Source organism: Penaeus vannamei, chromosome 17 (assembly GCF_042767895.1).
Source record: "Penaeus vannamei isolate JL-2024 chromosome 17, ASM4276789v1, whole genome shotgun sequence".
Taxonomy (NCBI): Eukaryota; Metazoa; Arthropoda; class Malacostraca; order Decapoda; family Penaeidae; genus Penaeus; species Penaeus vannamei.
The window spans coordinates 43,284,109-43,299,932 of record NC_091565.1 but is presented as its reverse complement, the minus strand read 5'-3'; the positions used below and the strand labels follow the sequence as shown (position 1 = coordinate 43,299,932).

At 38.4% G+C, this 15,824-nt stretch overlaps 2 protein-coding genes across 11 annotated transcripts in view; both read right to left on the bottom strand.

The window, feature by feature from the left end:
• The window catches only part of LOC113824174 (facilitated trehalose transporter Tret1-2 homolog), an 11,139-nt gene extending 1,740 nt beyond the window's left edge, over positions 1–9,399 (bottom strand). Inside the window, exons 1-7 of one of the 4 annotated variants that reach the window (XM_027376922.2) lie at positions 3,704–3,978; positions 3,182–3,523; positions 2,072–2,383; positions 1,345–1,520; positions 1,021–1,166; positions 701–911; positions 259–454 (exon numbers count right to left, since the gene is read on the bottom strand). In XM_027376922.2, coding sequence (XP_027232723.1) covers positions 259–454; positions 701–911; positions 1,021–1,166; positions 1,345–1,520; positions 2,072–2,383; positions 3,182–3,316 — 1,176 coding nt within the window. In that variant the 5' untranslated portion in view covers positions 3,317–3,523; positions 3,704–3,978. Of the gene's footprint in view, positions 1–258; positions 455–700; positions 912–1,020; positions 1,167–1,344; positions 1,521–2,071; positions 2,384–3,181; positions 3,524–3,703; positions 3,979–9,016 lie in introns of those variants that run through there. The other 3 variants (XM_070132358.1, XM_027376923.2, XM_070132359.1) reach the window with 3 other exon arrangements.
• Positions 9,400–11,249: 1,850 nt separating this feature from the next.
• The window catches only part of Hml (hemolectin), a 121,725-nt gene continuing 117,150 nt past the window's right edge, over positions 11,250–15,824 (bottom strand). For all 7 annotated transcript variants that reach the window (XM_070132350.1, XM_070132351.1, XM_070132352.1 and 4 more), the window contains 6 exons: positions 15,404–15,499; positions 14,451–14,603; positions 13,985–14,136; positions 13,219–13,469; positions 12,645–12,794; positions 11,250–12,376 (listed from right to left, as the gene is read on the bottom strand). In XM_070132350.1, coding sequence (XP_069988451.1) covers positions 12,141–12,376; positions 12,645–12,794; positions 13,219–13,469; positions 13,985–14,136; positions 14,451–14,603; positions 15,404–15,499 — 1,038 coding nt within the window. In that variant the 3' untranslated portion in view covers positions 11,250–12,140. The remainder of the gene's footprint in view (positions 12,377–12,644; positions 12,795–13,218; positions 13,470–13,984; positions 14,137–14,450; positions 14,604–15,403; positions 15,500–15,824) is intronic.

Below are 15,824 nucleotides of genomic sequence, written 5' to 3'. Positions count from 1 at the left end.
TCACCTCAACCTGATAAGTATTACACATTCCATATTATGAAACAGACATGATTTGTTCTTGTAAAAAAGTGGTCTATTAAAGATATGAAGAAACTGCAGAAAAACTAAAATTAACTATATAACAATAACTTAACTACAATATACAAAAATAACCTCTTCCTTCTAGATACCAGAAATATAATAAACTTTAATCATTCATTCTGAAAGAAGAGAGTGGGAAATAAATTGTTTCCTTAAGCTCTCCCCATTTCCACATACCTGCATTAGAGTAACAGCTGCAGCAGCCCAGTATTCACTAACAGCTGGGACTGCCTGGTGGAGGAAAGTGGCACAGTATGTGATGATGGCATTATAGCCTGAGCACCTGTTTACAACCGTGACTAATCCCACAACCGCTAATGGCAATACACATGATCTCTGTGTCACAACCTCTCTCCATGAGTATTGGTTATACCTGTTGTAAAACAAAGATAAATAAATAGGGTGTTTCTCTCATTTACATGAAAATGTACAAAACTAAAAAATAGTAGCAGTTATATGAATTCTCTATATTTCATATGTAAGACTAATCAATATTTTTTTGATAAATACTCTATAGCCTAATCTTTGAAACTAGTAACAAAAAGAACAAAACAAAAACAAACAATCCTTAAGATAAGCATAAAAATACAATAAAATGAAAATGCAATTGATCTCTTACTGGTTTGCTTTTGCAGATATAATCTGCTGAAGTTCATATTCCACACAGTACTTTCTACCCCTCAGCTTTCTCAATGACTGCCTTGCATCATCATCCCGGCCACACATTATCAACCAGACTGGAGAATCCGGAATGAAGAGTGTAAATACGAAGTAAATCACCACAGTGACTGCACCAAACACCGCAAGGCCACGCCACTCCATGAATGTTCCTATAGAGGACAATACAGATTATATACTACTAGAGTAACTACAGAAATTTGTATTGAACAATAGTAGCAGGATGTATTGCATTTCAATGATTCTCTAATGAAAACTTACCTAGAAAAGCTGCAGTGAATATTCCAATATTTACACCTATTTGCACAATACAACTGAGAGCTCCACGAACAGATGAATGGGCCACCTCGCTGATGTAGACAGGAACTGCTGAGGTTACAATACCAATGGATACTCCTGTTAAGAATCTGAAATGAAATGTAAATCAACCTATTTAACAGAAAAATTAATTCATAGGGCATCTATACTATTACTACCCTTCATCTATAGCATATACTTACGTTCCATTTAAATAAGCAACTACATGAAGTTACAAATATAAAGCTCAGACTAAAATTGATTATCAGTAGCTCATTTCTGACATACCTTCCACCATACATCATGTACACATCTGAAGCTGCACTAATCATTATCCAACCAACGAATCTTGGAAAAGCAGAAGCACAAACAGCTCGTCTCCTGCCAAGGCCAATTACCCATGAGGACACTAAAGCACCCAAACAGGCTCCAAGTAAGAGTAAGGATCCTAACCATGATGCTTCCTGTTGTATAAAAGGACATGAAATAGGAAACATGTAAATTATATGGATTGTGATAGATTCTTTTCATGCTCTTTCACCATTTATAAAGAACAGATAGAGATCTGGAAGGAAGAAAACAGCTCTGTGTGATTGATTTCACCATTCTTTTTACTTCTGGGAATTTCTCCTAAAAGGATTAAGGTGGGCTTATGCTTCACTGGTTTATTTAGTCATTATGTTATGATTCTTTTCAAAGAAAAATAATTATCAACAGAAGACCTTATATCAAAAGGTAATCTTGCTATTACTCATGTATATCTACTGCAAATATGTAGAAAATAAATAACAGATAACACCCATTAGATAGACAAAAGCTATTTAGCAGACAATTTACCTCAGTAATATAAAACATGGATTATATTGCAAGAATTACAATTAACATCTTATGAATGAAATATTTATAATATAACCAGAACTACAGCCTAAGGTTAACTATGTACCAAATATGGCCATAGCAGAGGAAAGAAGGAAAGAAAGAAAAAAAGAAAAGGACATGATCACTACAAGTTTACCTCCTCCGTTAAATGAAGCTCTGTGAAAAGTTTTCTGACTTCCACTTCAACGTCTGGGATCAGAGTGGAGTTTGCATTCATCACATCTCGCTTAACCAGTGTCGTATTTTCTTCAGTCCAATCCGCAATGGTTGTACTCTCTACTTCTGGCAGAATTGTAGTTAGCTCTGATGTTTCCTCATCTGTGTCATCCGTGAAGCCAGTCTCAACAAAGGAGCTGTTCTGGAGCAGAGTTGGGATAGCAGGAGAGGTGTAGCCTTCCAGAAAGCCACCTGATAGTGTGCTAAGTCCCATCACACATGCTGCAAAGAGCTACAGAGACAATTCCATAATCAGTGTTTATGATCAGCACATGCTCTAATGCAGAAATTAACATGCTACACTATATTGCTCATTCAATCTCCTTGATGAAATAGAAAATATCAGGTCAAGTAGAATGCTTTGTATGGTATGTATATTGTACATCAAATTTCTCATTTAAGACTGACATGCTTATTACAGTACCCTATGCAACTGCAATATCTTAAATAAAATTGCAATGCTATTTGTAGACTGAAAGATTTTGTAATTTATATCAAATACTACAAATCTGAAATTGAAATTATAATCAAAATTCAATATAACTAGCAATTACATTATTTTAAAAGGAAAAAAAGAAATATATAGCAAGCTCCTTACTGAAATAGAAAATGTAAGGTGATATTGAGAACCTTGGAAGACATGTATAGGCTACAGTACATAAAATTTTTATATTTGAGTTTGAGATGCTTATTGAAATATATCATAATAAATAATGTCCTTTGCAGACAGAAAGATTTTGTAATGGTACATTCTTACCATGGACTACAAATATGAAGAAAACATTACATCGAAATTCAGTAAAACAAATGACAATTAAATAAAATACAAGGAAACATAATATACATCCAAATACCCCCCCCAACACACATACACACACTATACTGTGCTATAATCACACATTTTCTCTTTCCTTGGGGAGAACACAAAATAAAATAAGAAGAAAGAAATTAGGAACATAAGCAATAAATGAAGACAGGGACAAAATAATAAGGATCCTAATAAAGCTACAGTTTGAAAATAATGACACACCTCAAACTTATGAGACAAGCTTCCCTGGAGAGTTGGTGACTCATTACTGAGTGCATGGTTTTCTACTGGTACAGTTCTATCAGGTAGAACCACGGTCACCTCTGCCTCATCCAGGCGATCTTCCTCGGTCATCATTTTGCCTCAGTTTTGGGACACAACCAAGACACTTCCTTTTCTTAGCATACGTATGTGCCTTCCAAATTATAAACCTGCGTGTCCTATCTACAAATGTACATTTTCAGCATGTCATATGTCGCTGGGCTATTTCTAAGAATTATACATGGATTTTCTATCGAATATCAGACAATTTTTCTCTACATGTTCTATCTTCTCGATACATGCCTGGAAAACATCAAATTTTTGAATCACTTTAATAAAATATAAATAGTTTCGTGAGACGTGCAGTCACACCCTCCTATTCCAAATGTCACCCTTCAACAGCACAACACATCTGCAGTGTTGACGAAGCCTTGTTATCTAATTAGACAATTACATAAAGTGCAATCTAGTATCTCATCTGACCTTCGTGGAGGAACACATTCACTATCAAGTTTATCTCTTTCCCCTCAATGTCTTGCTCATCGAAGTAATTAACTTTAAAATAGCCAAAGACTGCTCAAATCACTACGCCACTCAAAATCACACCAGCCTTGAGGTTTCCAGAGCAACGAGTGCAACACGCGGAGCAAAAGGACGTGCGTGCGATCACAAAACTCATTCACTTGTTACTGTTTGTTTACAGCTGGAGATACACTGTCCGAATCTCTGCCCTTGGCTCGAGATTTGGCATTTTTAAAATCCCAAATCACCTCGGTTTTGATATCTATTACTGGGAAGTCTTAATGAATATCTTTTTTATTATATCAAATCGTGCTTTTAAGGATTTTTGTCGAATTCGTAGTAGTGTGGTTATTTGTTCAATATTGAAAGAATTCTAAAATCGGAACCAAAGGAAGTGCTGAAGGCATGACGGTCCATGGACACAATACTATATTATTTACATAAGAACATTAACATCACAGACTTTGCAGCATCACGTATATGTATTTACGTACCTAAATATCCCAAAGATTCAAAATCAATGCCTACGTGGATGAATTTCAAGGATAAGATTACTTTCCTTTGAGCTACACAAGCACAATTCTTTCTACTTGTCTTGTATCAAAACTATCATCTAAGAAATGTGTCATCTAAAAATTACGTGAAAATGGCATAGCTTTGTGTATTAATGTCATATGATACGGAAGTATGAAAATGACAGGAAGCGATGGATAGGGAAGTGAGAATGTAGTCAAGGCTGTACAAGAGAGGAATTCAACAATTTATAGCCTACGTGTAAATGTATGTATGTGTGGTTATATATATATATATATATATATATATATATATATATATATATATATATATATATATTATATATATACATTATATATACATTATATATATATATATATATATATACATTATATATATTATATATATATATACATTATATATACATTATATATATATATATATATATATATATATATATATATATATATATATATATATATATAGTGTGTGTGTGTGTGTGTGTGTGTGTGTGTGTGTGTGTGTGTGTGTGTGTGTGTGTGTGTGTGTGTGTGTGTGTGTGTGTGTGTGTATCTATTACATATATTATAGATAAACTGACATGCTGACAAATGTAGAAAGGTATAATTAAGTGAATAACTTCACAATTCAAGAGATGTATTTTATCTGTTTCGAATATATCTTCGTCAGAAATACATGTATTTCTGACGAAGATGTATTCGAAACAGATAAAATACATCTCTAGTATTGTGAAGTTATTAATTTTCATTTATAACTTTCTACATATTATAGATAGTATATATATATTATATATATATCTAAATCAGTCAATCCATCTATCTATATATGTATATATATATATGTAAATATATGTATATATATATATGTATTTATACGCGTATACATGTATATATATATATGTATATGCATAAATAAATAAATAAATAAATAAATACATATATATATATATATATATATATATATATATATATATATATATATTTAAATATACAGAACCCAACCTGTTTCTACATACGCGCGGCGCGTGTGTGAATGAGTAAGGGAGTGTGTGAGAGAGGGAGTGAGTGTAAGTGTGAACGAGTAGGTGAGTGAGAGTGTGTGTGCGCGAGTATGAGTAGATGAGTGAATGAGTGAATGAGTATATATATGGTTACACGCGCGCCCGTATAATGCTAATGCGTGCGATATAAAAATATACAATTTTATCTGGAAAATATGATACAATCTGACACTATCTGCTGGTATCTCATTCTTTATATAAACTTGACTGATCCACTGTTGCCAAGTTCGTCGCCTCTTCGTTATTCTCTCGCATACCCACGCACATTTATATCCAAGTAGCCACACTATAGAACGTGTTGATGCATGCAATAATTCTTTTAAAACATGATTATAGTTATAGGGACTAAACACAAGAATAAATTTAGGAGTAAATCGCAGTTTCGGACGCATAGTACAAGTAGGACAAGCGAACCGTACATGGAATCGATGGTGAATTCTGAAACATTTTGCCAGGTAGTGTCTGGTGTTACTCCATGCTCTGGTGGTGATAATTTCATACATGTAATCCCAGCACAACACTCCCTGACTTCCCCTCCCCTTAAATACACAATGTCGGTCCGTTCTGAATGTCTTAAGTGCTATTGTACTTCTAACGTCATTTGGTAACCTGCTCCACACTCTTATTGAGCGTGCACTGAAACTAGACCTACAAATCAAGGCTGTGAGTGTTGTAGATTTTACTTGTACTTCCTGTTCCCTGAGTGTTGCCAATCTATTACCAATATATTACGTGGTCCACTTTCAAGCTTTTATACAAATCTATTTCACTATTTTGTGACAATGTTATGTTCCCTCTTCGTGTGTCCTTTCGTTTCCCGAAATATTTCCGACCTTGTCACGCTGGGAAAGATTGGTATTTATTTATCTTTCTCTGGACCTCCTGCAATTCGATCAATATGCTTTATTTTCAGAAGCGACCGAATATAAATCCCTCCACCTTAATTGAGCGCCCACGTGTGATTATTGTACAATATAAAAAGACTTTCCATGTTTGTCATATCCCACAGACATCCTGGTAATTGTTCACAGTGCGGACCAACCCGGCGCCACAAAGTGAATTCAGAATCAGAGTTGGCTGCTGGCCGGGAGGAAGGCCGAGGAGACCTGCCCCGACGCCCTCGAGGAACGCTGCTTCCACCTCGGTCTGCAAGCGAGACCTGGGACTCGGGCGCAGGGCTGGCGGATTCGGCTTACAGGGACGTTTTCACGACCTTTTCGGCACACTGGAACGTATTCATGATATAGCCGGTAATCCATGACGTCATAGTCGATATTTTTTAAAGGTTTACCGAATTTATAGTATATTCTCCCTTTTTACTCTCAAGTACTGATAGAAAATAGTTTGCATTTAATTTTTTCCCGATAATAATTTAATACTAGAAAGATGTTATGAAATGTAATATTTTTGTCTGGCTTACACACTTTAGTTGCTGCTTCAATACATGTTCTATCGTCTCAATCCAAGAAAGAAAGAAGAGAAAAGAAAAGAAAAAAAATGGAATAACATAGCCAGCCAATCACAATCACGAAAGCTGCAGCCAATCGGGAGCACCGAATGGACTCCTATCTTATTCTTTTATTTGCGTCCATTCCGTAAAAATGAACCTTTTTTCTTTCCACAGAGGTTCAAACCATCAACTGCTTAATATCTTATATTTACAGTTCGGGCAGGAATTATGCTTTCCAATAATATATTTCTGGATGAAATCACAGTAACCAAGTATTGTTCCATTTCGCTGGTTCTTAATATCATTAACTAAATAACTTTCATTTTGTTAAAAAGTATGCTGCAGAATGTACAGCATTCCATCCGTTTTATATGTTTTGTTGATTTACTTAATGAAATGAATTTTATTAATAATTTTCGGTTAAATTATAGAGAAAAAAAGGATCGATATATTGATTACATGTAATACATAGCTTGCGCTCTGTGCTTGTCTATCTTATACCGTTACGCTAATTTTCCCGTAACATCCTCACAACCGGAACCAAATAATTTTCCAGTACGATGCCTGGCTATCCACTAATGTATCAGATCGTTCTATTTCGGAGCAAAATAGATAAATCGGTCCACATGCACGGGAATTGGGAAAATTACGAGATCAAGCGAGAACGAAAACGAGAGAGAGGGAAGTAGACTGATATAAGGACGTGGCTCGTGATAAGATGGGCGTCTCCTTCGCCTTATCAAATCGCAGCGAATGTTGTTATCGTCAAACCATCGCGCCTTATTATACTCTCTCTCTCTCACCCACACAGACAGACAGGCAGACAGCAAACACACATTACAGATATTAAATACACGTTGCATATACATACATAATTGTATCATGTGATCTGCAAGTACATGTGCGCAAATACTGTACGTACAGACATGAAATTATTCATACATTGTCAACGATATCCTTGAGGCCGGATAGCCCTTTGGCACCTAGGCCTAGCAGCTGCCTCCCTCCGGCAGTGGACGCAGGTGTTCACTCTAATTTCTCTTTTGACACTTCTACGCCCTAAGCACGCAAACGCCCTCGCAAGGAATAGCTGGATAAAAGGCGTCTCGTCAGCCAGCGGGGCAGAACATGAGAGAACGAGAGCAGACCCAGAACAGGGCAGTGACAGACAGGGACGACAATGGTCCGCTCGTCACCGCTCCGCCGTTGGCAGCCGGAGCACGGGTTGGGTCGTGCATTTGCCTCCCTAGGAAACGCTCCAGCCAAAGCCCCTTCATTCACCTGCTACTCGCCCAACCTCTTACGTTGACATCTGCTGGCCAGCGGTGGGCAAACCTCTACGCCCTACCTCTTTCTTACGTTGACATACATAATTCTATTTTTCTCTCTCCATATATATATATATATATATATATATATATATATATATATATATATATATATATATATATATATACATACACACACACACACACACACACACACATGAGTGCACATGTTTGCGTGTCTGTTTACAGTATGTATTGTGCGTAGTGTAGACATCTGTCTACATATGAATGGATATATTAATAAACATAATTTTGAAGCAAATGGACAGCCAGATCAGTAAAATTCTACTTCCACCCAACCATGGACTTTTGAAACCATTTTTTTTTGTATATGTCAAATAAAATTTTCATTTTCGACGGAAGTTAGATAGGTATTTCATATTTCGCGAATCTGTTGTTTAGAGATAGGTGACAATAGGACTTCGACCTCGGATAGATAGAAAGGGTAACTTTCCGGAATACGTCCGCCATACGGATCGCGTATCGTTGAATTCCTCTCGCCGTTTACAATTCAAATATAAAGGTTTTATTAGGCGGAAACCCCCCGTTAGCGACAAACTTGGTCCCGATAGCAGGGGAGGTCATGAAAGGTTCCAGGGAAATTCATCATCATCATCGCTGACCTAACGCCAACGGGGGCGACCCCTTTTTCGCACATCCACACCATGGCTTCACATCACCCAGCGCGTGAAGCGCTAATACACTAAATGGACACTATACCAGATTGTCATATGTTAGAATATTATTAAATAGATACCAGAGTGATGGATAGATGTCAGATAAAAACAGACATTAGGCAGAGATATCAGATAGATAGATCGACGTCATATTGAACGATAGACGCCAATACATATCGAAGTTATGTACCCACACCCTTTATCCAAAACACACAGGATACATACCTGGTAAACCATTTCCGACGAATGCCACTGAACGTTGTCCTCTAGGAGATCCATATTTCGAAATTTCACTTGGTAACGAGAAAACCCTTAGTTACAACTGAACACGGTGGAAATGTGCAGCAACGGGTTAGCACTGTCAAGTCTGATTTCGAGATGAATCATATAACGGATTTGCTTTTTTCAAATACTAAACAAAATCCAGTAAATAGTTAATTATTCGGAAATAAATCACCCTGCGTCACTGCATACAAGAACCTCTTCCACGATACAATTTCGACGTAAATGAAACAGGAAAAAAACAGACACGGATACCAAGCGAGGCGTTTCGTGTTTAGTGTCTGGAGCCTCGAGGATAAGTGAGCCATGACTATAACAAGCAACACCTGTAGACCGCCAACACCTGTGTAATCTAGTCGATCGTTCATGCGGTTTACGTGTATATTGGTGACTCAGTGTCCCAGGTCCCTTTCCTCCCTCTCCATTTTCAGGTTTACTCCAATAATTATGTTCAATTGGATATAATTTTGATAATGACAAATCTAAGAAGCAGTAAATGAAACAAAAAGTATTTTAAAGGGATATTAAAGATTCTGATGAAATTCATGTAATAAAAGATTAGAAAATGTGTACTTCCTCCCTCTGGAGAGAGAGAGAGAGAGAGAGAGAGAGAGAGAGAGAGAGAGAGAGAGAGAGAGAGAGAGAGAGAGAGAGAGAGAGAGAGAGAGAGAGAGAGAGAGAGAGAGAGAGAGAGACGGATACTACTTCACAACCATACTGCGTCTAGCAAACAGATATTTCAATCATCTACATTACAATACATTACAAACACCTTCCCCCTTACACATCTCGATGAAATCTGGAAATCCCCTTCTTGTGAACCACGAAACAAGTGGTTGAAATCGTTTTTCTTTTCTGTCAAGAGTTGCTAGTACATTAATTTCTATATATCCTTTTAAGGTGGCATCTACTTGGTTTCTGAATGCTTAGGCTTATTTGGATGACTGAATTTTATGATTTGAGAAATGACTTTGTGTATTTTGTTTTATGGCAAATTCCTTGTAACAGTTTCCCGCTCTGACGATTGTTGGAAAAATGTTTATGCTAGAAGGTTGAAACATATGGATCGGGTTGTTTATCGGTGGACCATGGTCCATACAGTTTATCTAAATAGAAGTATAGCAGTATACCAATAAACATATCGTCATGTATGCATGTACATACGCACATGCATACATGCACACTGTACACACACACACACACACACACACACATACACACACACACACACACACACACACACACACACACACACACACACACACACACACACACACACACACACACACACACACACACAAACACACACACACACACACACACACACACACACATATATATATATATATACATACATATACATATACATATATACATATATACATATATATATATACATATATACATATACATATACATATATACATACACACACACACACACACACACACACACACACACACACACACACACACACACACACACACACACACACACACACACACACACACACACACACACACACACATATATATATATATATATATATATATATATATATATATATAAATAAGAATATGCTGTATATAAATGTGATAAATGAATATATCTAAATAAATATGTAGACCTATATCTATATATGCATGTGTGTGTGTGTGTGTAATACATTAGAAAGTCAAGGTGTTAATTTTCATTTAGAATCAAAATACTTTAACGAAATTAATAATGTATGGCCTAATCTATCATTAGATTTCAAAACCTAAATGTTAATAAAACATCAATTATTCCACTAAACAGTTAACTTAATTGCTTATTATTGCCTATAGTTTTTAAGGTGAAACTAAACAACGAGCTGTTAATGAATAAGCTGTCTTGTCATTCAAAATTTAAGTATATAATTTGTATTAAAAAATAAACAATCAGTACTAAGGAATATTCAGTTATCATTTATGAATAATCCTTATTATTAATAAATAATGAGTTAGTATCAATAAATGAATTACTATTCGTTAACAATAGATTAGTCTTAATAGATAATGAATCAATATTAATGAACAATGAATTAATATCAATCTAAAGACACAGGATCCTTGGTGGTAAGAAATCAGGAGCTACGAGCATAAAATGAAAAGTTGTAAACAAAGGGTCCACTGTCAAAGGGAAAATCACAGGCATCTCACGTGTTCCTTTTATTGATAGGGTTATAACACTTCATCAGTGCTGGAATATTTTTTGTACTTTTTTCACTGCTCAAGCATTTTTTTGTATATTTTTTTTATCTAATTCTTGCAAAACGTGATTATAAATGTAGATATTTACAAAATGTTCGCTATTGTCGTATTCGATCGGTCGGCATCTGGGGAATCTCACGGGTTCATGAAAGGGTTGTAGCCTTTTCCTCATGGCTGTCACGCACACTCTGGCCGGGGATCTCTTAACATTACACTATTCTCTTTAAATTATATATTTTTTATATTTATACAATACCCTCGCCGGGACTGAGCGAATGTTTTGAAGCGTCGGCCGAGAGGGATTGCGGCGCCGAGAGGAGGGCGGGAGCAAGTCAGTGTGATTGCGCGGGGAGTCGAGAGGGGAGAAGGGAAGAAGGATAAAGATGGGGGAAGGAAGAAAGATAAAGATGGGGGAAGGGAGAAGGGAAGAAGGATAAAGATGGGGGAAGGGAGAAGGGAAGAAGGATAAAGATGGGGGAAGGAAGAAAGATAAAGATGGGGGAAGGGAGAAGGAAAGAAGGATAAAGATGGGGGACGGGAGAAGGGAATGGAGGATAAAGATGGGAGAAGGGAGAAAGTAAGGAGGGTAAAGATAAGGAGAGGTAGAAAGAAAGAAGGAGAGAGATGGGAGAAGGAACAAGGAGAAAGGAAACGGGAGAAAGACGGGATAAAGAAGAAGGATAAAGATGGGAGAAGGAAGAAAAGAAAGTTGAATGAGAAGGATAAAGATCGAAGTTGGGAGAAAGGAAAGAGCAGAAGGTGAAGGGAAGGATGAAAAGGGCCACTTCAAAAAGTGAAGGTAGAAGGCGAGAGATGTCACAGAGAAAGAGGGAGGACTAGACGTCGATCGGTTCCGCCGTTATGGCAAAGAATTCCGCGTCGTCCAGGATGGGCTCGTCGCCCATATAGTCCGGAGTGTTGTCGTCGCAGCGGAGACACTCGCACTCCACGATGTTGTCGTAGACGCGGGCGAAGGCGTAGCCGGTGTCACAGCGCATGTCCACTCGGATCTTCTCGAAGCGGGCCGGCTTGCAGCAGTAGCAGGTCGGGACGTGCGTGGCCCTGCGGCCTGCTGGATGGTCAGAGGGAGAGACAGGTTCATGAGGAGTTCTCGGAAGGTCGTGTTATTTCGTCTCAGTACAGCATTGTCCATGCATTAAGAATGAAACAAATGAGTGCTTGATCGCCGACCATCTTACAAACAAAAATGTAATAATGGTACCAAAGTAGTAGTCCTACTTGTACTAGTCATTGTAGTAATACGAATACTAATATTACTAATGACAGCAACGTCAGTAACAATAACATAATAACATGAATAAACGAAAAAGAGGACCTACCAACAAATGTCGTGAACGAATCACAGTGACCAGAACATATGTTGAAGCCGGGTACGGGGTCGGGGTTCTTGCACGTGCCCACACTCCGGGCCGCCAGCGTGAAGATGCCCACCGTGTCGGGCAAGGGCATTGGGTTCGGCTTGCAATCGCCTGGGGGAGAGAAGGAGAAGAAGGGAAGGGTATGAGTATTTCCCATGAACTTAAATGTCTTGGGCCGAGGTATTTCGTGACGCTGACGAGAAAATGAAGCGACGAACAGTGGGAAAGGGCGAGCGTGAGAGGGACGTGGAGGAAATTGGAACTGGGGGAAAAAGAGAAAAGATATGAGAGAAAAGAGAAAGAGGGAGATAAGAGAAAAAAAGAGAAAGAAAAGTGAAGAAATGAAAAGACTTGAGAACTGAGAGAGGGAGAGAAAGAAATAACAATACAACGTAAACAGAAAACTACACACCCATTCTAGCCTTTTGAAAAGAAAACGACCCAAAAACATAAGAAAACAAACAGAAAGAAGAGAGAGAACAGACAGAAAGAACAAAACCAGAAGCCAGAGAACATCAAAAAGGCACACACTCACTCTTGACCGGCCGCGTCACGTTGCACAGCTGACAGCATCCTTTCTCGTCCATATAGATCTCGTTGGGAGGGCACTCGGGGTCGAAGTAAGGGCAGTCCTTCTTGATAGCCACGGTGGTGAGGACGTCATCCCGTGTCTCGCAGCTGTACTCGTAGCAGACGTCGCTCTCGCTCTCCCACCGCTCGCCGATTGGGTGGGCGATGCCGTCGTCCACACAGTGCGTGACCAGACACTTGCCGCAGCAGTCGTTGCTGAAGGGGAGAGAGGGGGAGTCAGAGGGCTGATTAAGGCGGGAAATATGGGGGGGGGGGTTCTGACAGGATAATTGGGGGAAAATACGGGGAGAATAAAAGGCGGATCTTGTTGCAAGGAGGATTTCCGAATCAATACCGGTATAAATATGGTATCTATGAATCGAGTAAGAATGGGAGTGAATTTCGGAAGGTAGGTACTTCCATTCATTCTATTTATCAAGTATTCCCACCCCTTCTATTTATCAGGTATCCCCACCCTTTCTACTTATCAGGTACGTCCATTCCTTCTATTTATCAAGTATTCCCGCCCTTCTATTTATCAATCATCAACTTTCTACATATATTTCCCTCTTCTTCTTTTCCTTCAGTTTACCAAGTCTTTCCTTTTCTACCATTCCTTCTATTCAACAAATATTTCCCTCCCTTTCTTTTCCTTCAGTTTGTCGTCTTTTAATGTCTTCCATTCCTTCTATTTAACAAGCATTTCCCTCTTTTTCCTTCCTTCCATTTACCTTCCCTCAATCGGCTCGATGAAGGTCTGTCCGAGGGCGCATTCCGTGTCGCATGTGGTCTCCTTCTCCCGCCGGGTCACGTTGCCGTCCTTGGCCAGGTCACAGGTCACGGTCAGGCAGTTGTCCAACGGGTCCTGGACACTCTCGCCGGGCTGCAGAAGGGCGGGGTGGGCGGAGGGAGAAAGAGGAAGGCACATGAGAAACACTTGATTTTATGGGTTATTGCAAATTATTTCCATGACTAGATGTTTTGTACGTTTGGGGTACAAGCGTATTTGAGAACAAGTGTATGTAAGTATGTGTGTCTATATATTCATCTACATATGTGTATGTTTATGTGCATGCGGAGTGTGTGTGTGTGTTTGTGTGCATGTGTATGTACATGTATATGTATATGTATATGTGTGTACGTATATGGACACACACAAAGCACACCCCTAAGAATGCACAACGCCCTCCCCCCCACCTGCACGGGCGCGCCGTCCATGAGGCAGGCGGTGCGCGTGAAGACGGCGCAGCACTGGTCGGGGACGCGGGTCTCCTCGAACACGTAGTTCTCGCGGTCCTTCGCGCTCGGCTCCGAGCACTGCGCCTCCACCGCCTGGATCTGGATCTGCCTCTGCGGGGGGGTCAAAAGAGACGGTCAGTTCAGTTTAGGTCCAAAGAGTCTCGGTTAGCTCACTTTTGTTCAAGAGTCTTGGTTAGTCCAATTTAGTTCAAAAGTCTTGGTTAGCTCATTTTAGTTCAAAAGAGTCTTGGTTAGTCCAATTTAGTTCAAAAGAGTCTTGGTTAGTCCAATTTACTTCAAAAGTCTTGGTTAGTCCAAGTTAGTTCAAAAGTCTTGGTTAGCTCATTTTAGTTCAAAAGTCTTGGTTAGTCCAATTTAGTTCAAAAGTCTTGGTTGGTCCAATTTATTTCAAAAGTCTTGGTTAGTCCAATTAAGTTAAAAAATCTTGGTTAGTTCAATTTAGTTCAAAAGTCTCGGTTAGTTCAATTTAGTTCAAAACAGTCTTGGTTCAGTTTAGTTCAAAGGGGTATTAAGTAGGTCAGTTCAGTTGAAGAGTCCTGGTTAATTTAGTTCCGTCCTTCAGTAAACTTCAAAACAGTCTAGGTAACTGTGTTCAGATCACTTTCGTTCAAAACAGTTAAGATCTATTCAGCTCAAAAGAGTACACCAGTTCATTCCAAAACCAAAACAGCCCAAACTAGTTTAAATTCATTTCAAAACAGTCCAGATGAATTCAGCTCACCCCAATCCAATTAGCAAAGGATTTCAATATGATCATCGTTATTATTTTCAATATCATTTCGTCTTTCAATACAGTATCTACAATTGTAAAACAAAACAAACAATCAGACAGACGCCACTCTCTATGCAGCTACAAACGAACCACAACATCAACAGCAGCAGCAACTTACGCCACTGTCCTTGGAGCAGGTGAAGGTAGTGCAGAGGTCGTCGGACACCCAAGTCTCCCCGACGTCTTTCACCTCGCCGTCCACGACACACGCCACCTGGGGAGACGAAGAGAAAAAGAAGAAAAATAAAGATCAGGGTGATGTATAAATTGTAAATATGTGAGAAAAATAACAAATAAATGTAATAATAAATGTAATAATAATAATAATAATAATAATAAAAATATGTAATAATAAATAATAAATAAAAATAACTATTAATATTAATAAAAATAAACGTAATGACATGAGAAAATGGTAATTTACAAGGAAATTTACATGCTGTAATGACGTGAGAAAAAAAAATGTGATTTACGCATAGTAATGGCGTGAAAATCTTCCCTGCATGCTGAACAAACCATGTCTCGTTTCTTATTTAGAA